The 3633-nt window shown below is 45.1% G+C and overlaps 2 protein-coding genes across 2 annotated transcripts; one reads left to right on the top strand and one right to left on the bottom strand.

The window, feature by feature from the left end:
- Positions 1 to 549: 549 nt before the first annotated feature.
- LOC130191545 (kelch-like protein 2) lies at positions 550 to 1428 on the bottom strand. The gene is made up of 2 exons (XM_056411174.1): positions 736 to 1428; positions 550 to 626 (listed from the first exon to the last, which is right to left on the bottom strand). The coding sequence occupies exons 1-2, from the start codon at positions 1420 to 1422 to the stop codon at positions 612 to 614; spliced, it is 702 nt and encodes a 233-aa protein (XP_056267149.1). The 5' UTR covers positions 1423 to 1428; the 3' UTR covers positions 550 to 611.
- Positions 1429 to 1735: 307 nt separating this feature from the next.
- Positions 1736 to 2987, top strand: lsm7 (LSM7 homolog, U6 small nuclear RNA and mRNA degradation associated). The gene is made up of 3 exons (XM_056411173.1): positions 1736 to 1774; positions 2044 to 2134; positions 2581 to 2987. The coding sequence occupies exons 1-3, from the start codon at positions 1769 to 1771 to the stop codon at positions 2760 to 2762; spliced, it is 279 nt and encodes a 92-aa protein (XP_056267148.1). The 5' UTR covers positions 1736 to 1768; the 3' UTR covers positions 2763 to 2987.
- Positions 2988 to 3633: the final 646 nt, after the last annotated feature.

Genomic DNA, 3633 nt, shown 5'->3' on the forward strand with positions numbered 1-3633 from the left:
TACCTCTGAATTCCACCATACACCTCCCCATTTTCATCCAGGCCACACGCCACGTAGATACACGACCCCAGAGCTGCAGTGGCTGCCCTCTCCACAGCCCTAACCAGGGGGCTGACCTCCTCCCAACCCTCCTCTGACCCCAGCACTAGCCTTTCTACATCGGCCACAAGCCCTTCATCCATGCAACCACCAAGGACATACAGTGAGGAGTCCAGTCCTATGGAGCAGTGGCTGTGCCTGGAGATTTGCAGGGCTGGCCCATCCACCCAGCGCTGGTTGCCACACTCGTATATCCTGACCCAGTCCACGGTGAACCACAGCACGTCCCGGAAATAGCCGCCTGTCACGACTATATTGTCTCCTACATCATGAGAAAATGAGAAAATAAAGAAAATATAATTTCTACCCTCATCTTTAAAACTATCATTCACATCCAATATTACCTACTGCAGCTACCGAGTACTGTGTGAAGTTCTTCCTCTGCAGAGGGGCACATCTCTGCCATCTACCACTGAGTGGGTGAAACTGGTACAGGGACTGCTTTTCCTGATCGTGAGGTCCACCCAGGACAAAAAGGGTCTCTCTCGCCCTGGTCCTCGTCATTGACCTGCCTATTGACCATGCTGCTGGGAAATGTTCATTCAAAGTGCAGATGAGCTTTGCTCTGGGGTCAGAGCTTTTCATTTTGGTCAAAAGTTCAGTGATATATGATAAAGAGAGCGACTCAGGCCTCACCAGCTGAATGAGCTCCATAAAATGTTCCTCTCGTTTTGAATCAAAAGACACCCAGCATAGGGTGGCCTCCACGGCCAGATCATCTTTATGGATGACGAGGTCATCACAGGCAAGAAGGTCTGCAACAGTTTCCTTAGACAGGGAGAGGAAGTCTTCTTCAGCGACAATAGCAGAGAAGTGTGTGAGCACCACCTGTCGTGCTGCAGTGTACAGCTGAGTGCAGCCCCGCTGCCACGCGAAGGCCATCATTCCCAGACAGTTACTGAGGTGCAGCTCACGCTCCAGGAACTTGCAGCACAGTAGCCTGGCTCGCTCCAGTTGTAAATAGTCTGCGGTCTCAAGAATCCCCAAAACGTTTTCTCTGTCCAGAGATAGGCTGGATGTCTTGTTGTATTCCATCAAAACTCTGAAATGCTGCAGACTCACACCTTTGATCTCAATTTTTCTTTTGCTGCTCTCTAGGCCACCGCCAAAAAACAGAGCCCTGAAGTAGTGACTCTGGAGGGCCAGTTGTTGACGGTTGACGTAAAAACTCTCTCCTTCTACTCGTAGAGTGGCATCGGGTGCAGAGTTTGAGTCGGTGACGTGCAAAGCAGATTCCTCCTCCTCGAGTTTGTTTTTATGTTCAGAGAGAACTGTTAATTTAAAGCTCTGAGGTTTCAGCTCAGTGTCGGCGAAGCAGGCCATTTCACGGGCACAGCAGCGGTCTTCTGCACATTGCCTTGTCCTCGTTCTAGTTTAGACACACCAACTAGTGGTATTAATAGATGTTCCCCCTGACTGACTGACTGCTGGCTCAGAGCAACAAGCAAAAGGAGGTCAGTCTTAGAAACAGATGCTCAAAATAACACCGATTTATAATTAAAGACTGATTGTTTGATTAGTAAACTGTGATAATTTCATCCTATTTGTAAATTAAATGTACAGTCGGAAAACTACAACAAACCGAATGACGTCAGCTGCAGGCGCTCAACGTTTTGATTGGGGGAATACTTCTGAGGTCACCGTTTCACTTCCGTGTCACACAGCGAACATGGCGGTGAGTTCATATGGTTTTAGCTTTCGTTCAAGCGTCTCTTTACTCCTGCACCCACGCACACTGGGTGTAAAAGTAGAAAGGTGGTTTGCATACGCCGGTTATTGCTTACACGAACAAGAAGTCCGAGAAATTCTCGAAACTAACGTGACGTTTTTCTTCCATTCACTATCTCGGCTCGCCGTGCTAAGCTAACCTCAGACTGAGTCCGTGTTTGTTTGCTGCTAGCTTCCACATGACTTCCGAATAACTGTCCCGTTTGTTCTGTGCAGGATAAAGAGAAGAAGAAAAAGGAGAGCATCTTCGACTTGTCGAAATACATCGACAAGCCCATTCGTGTGAAGTTTCAAGGAGGACGAGAGGGTAGGTGGATTAGTTCTGGAGAGAATAGGCTCATGTTGATGCCAAACAAATTAGCCGGTGTTACGGTTTAATAAGGGACCGTGTTAACTGGCGACTTTCAGCCAAACTCGTCCGTTATCGGAGTTACGACAGCTGTTGAAAAAGGATGAAAACACGTAGCTGTCCTCGTCTCATTTTTAAATGTTTCAATACAGTGTAAAAACCTCTCGTATACAACGTATATAGAGATATTATCCACAATATACAGTGCGGCATTCACGAGGACAGCTAAGTGTTTTCGTCCTTTTCCAACAGCTGGTGTAATTACGACAACAATGGACGCGTTCAGCTGAACGTCGCCAGTTAACAGGGTCGCATGTTAAACCGTAACAACTATGGAAGTTGTACATATATTTAGGCATGCATTCCCTTGATAATACAATATTTACTGTGTTGTTCCCCCTCAGCCAGCGGGGTCCTGAAAGGGTTTGATCCTCTGCTGAACCTGGTGTTGGACGGCACAATCGAGTACATGCGTGGTAAGTTAAATTGGCTACAAACTCTCCTGCAGGTCGGAAAGAAATGTATAAAAAACACTGAACAGCACACTGTAGAACTTCTTCTTGGGCACATGACACGGCAAAACTAAAGAAACTACAGAGATGTCGAAGACGGAGGAAACAAAGAGTTGTGCACAGTTGTAGACTTCACCAACATATATGTCCATCATATCCTGGAGGTTTGCCAAAGTCTCCCGATTCATGTTTGTTGCCTGTGACTATAAAAACCTTACTAGTTTGAGTAAGGTTTTCAACTAGCCATCTCTGCGATGCCTAATCACGTAAACGTAAACAAAGAGGATGATACTTTCAGCCCGATAAATTACATTTACACAACNTTTGAGTAAGGTTTTCAATTTGCCATCTCTGCGATGCCTAATCACGTAAACGTAAACAAAGAGGATGATACTTTCAGCCCGATAAATTACATTTACACAACATTTAGGATTAAAGATGGAACAAACTAATTAAATTAGAGGAATGCAAGCAGAAAATTTTTTTTTTTGGGCAACGATTTATTCCTCAAACATTTCTTTTTGTTATTGGAGCTGTTTTGACAAGAGTAAATGGATTATATGAAATACAATCTCATGAGATAAAGGCCTGGAAGATGTTAAAATCTGGGAATATATAGTATAAAACTAATACACACAATTGTACGTGGTTTTTATCGGGTTATATGTTGCAGCAAAGTGCGGTCCCGTTCATGTTCAAACCATTTAAAGCCCGCACAGCCTCTCACACGTGATCGTTTACCAGGTGAAGTCAGTAAGTTCTTGAGGGTTCAGGGTTTGAGTTCACATTGCACATTGGGACTGAGCCTGCAATCACTCCTCCAGCTTGTTACCCATAATTCCTCTTGAAGAGAGAGGAGCTATAAGCAAGGACACCCATGTGTATCCGTCTATGAAGTAATTGCTCCTTAGTGTTACTCATGGTTACATGGTACCTTTTGAAAAA

This window comes from Pseudoliparis swirei, unplaced genomic scaffold (assembly GCF_029220125.1).
Source record: "Pseudoliparis swirei isolate HS2019 ecotype Mariana Trench unplaced genomic scaffold, NWPU_hadal_v1 hadal_144, whole genome shotgun sequence".
In the NCBI taxonomy this organism is placed as follows: domain Eukaryota; kingdom Metazoa; phylum Chordata; class Actinopteri; order Perciformes; family Liparidae; genus Pseudoliparis; species Pseudoliparis swirei.

What these genes read in the sequence shown, in the direction of transcription:
- lsm7 (XM_056411173.1), top strand. An exon ending in GTTTCAAGGAGGACGAGAGG is followed by an intron (nt 2,135 to 2,580) that starts GTAGGTGGATTA and finishes GTTCCCCCTCAG; the next exon opens with CCAGCGGGGTCCTGAAAGGG.
- LOC130191545 (XM_056411174.1), bottom strand. Translation starts at nt 1,422, where the DNA reads ATGGCCTGCTTCGCCGACACTGAGCTGAAACCTCAGAGCTTTAAATTA.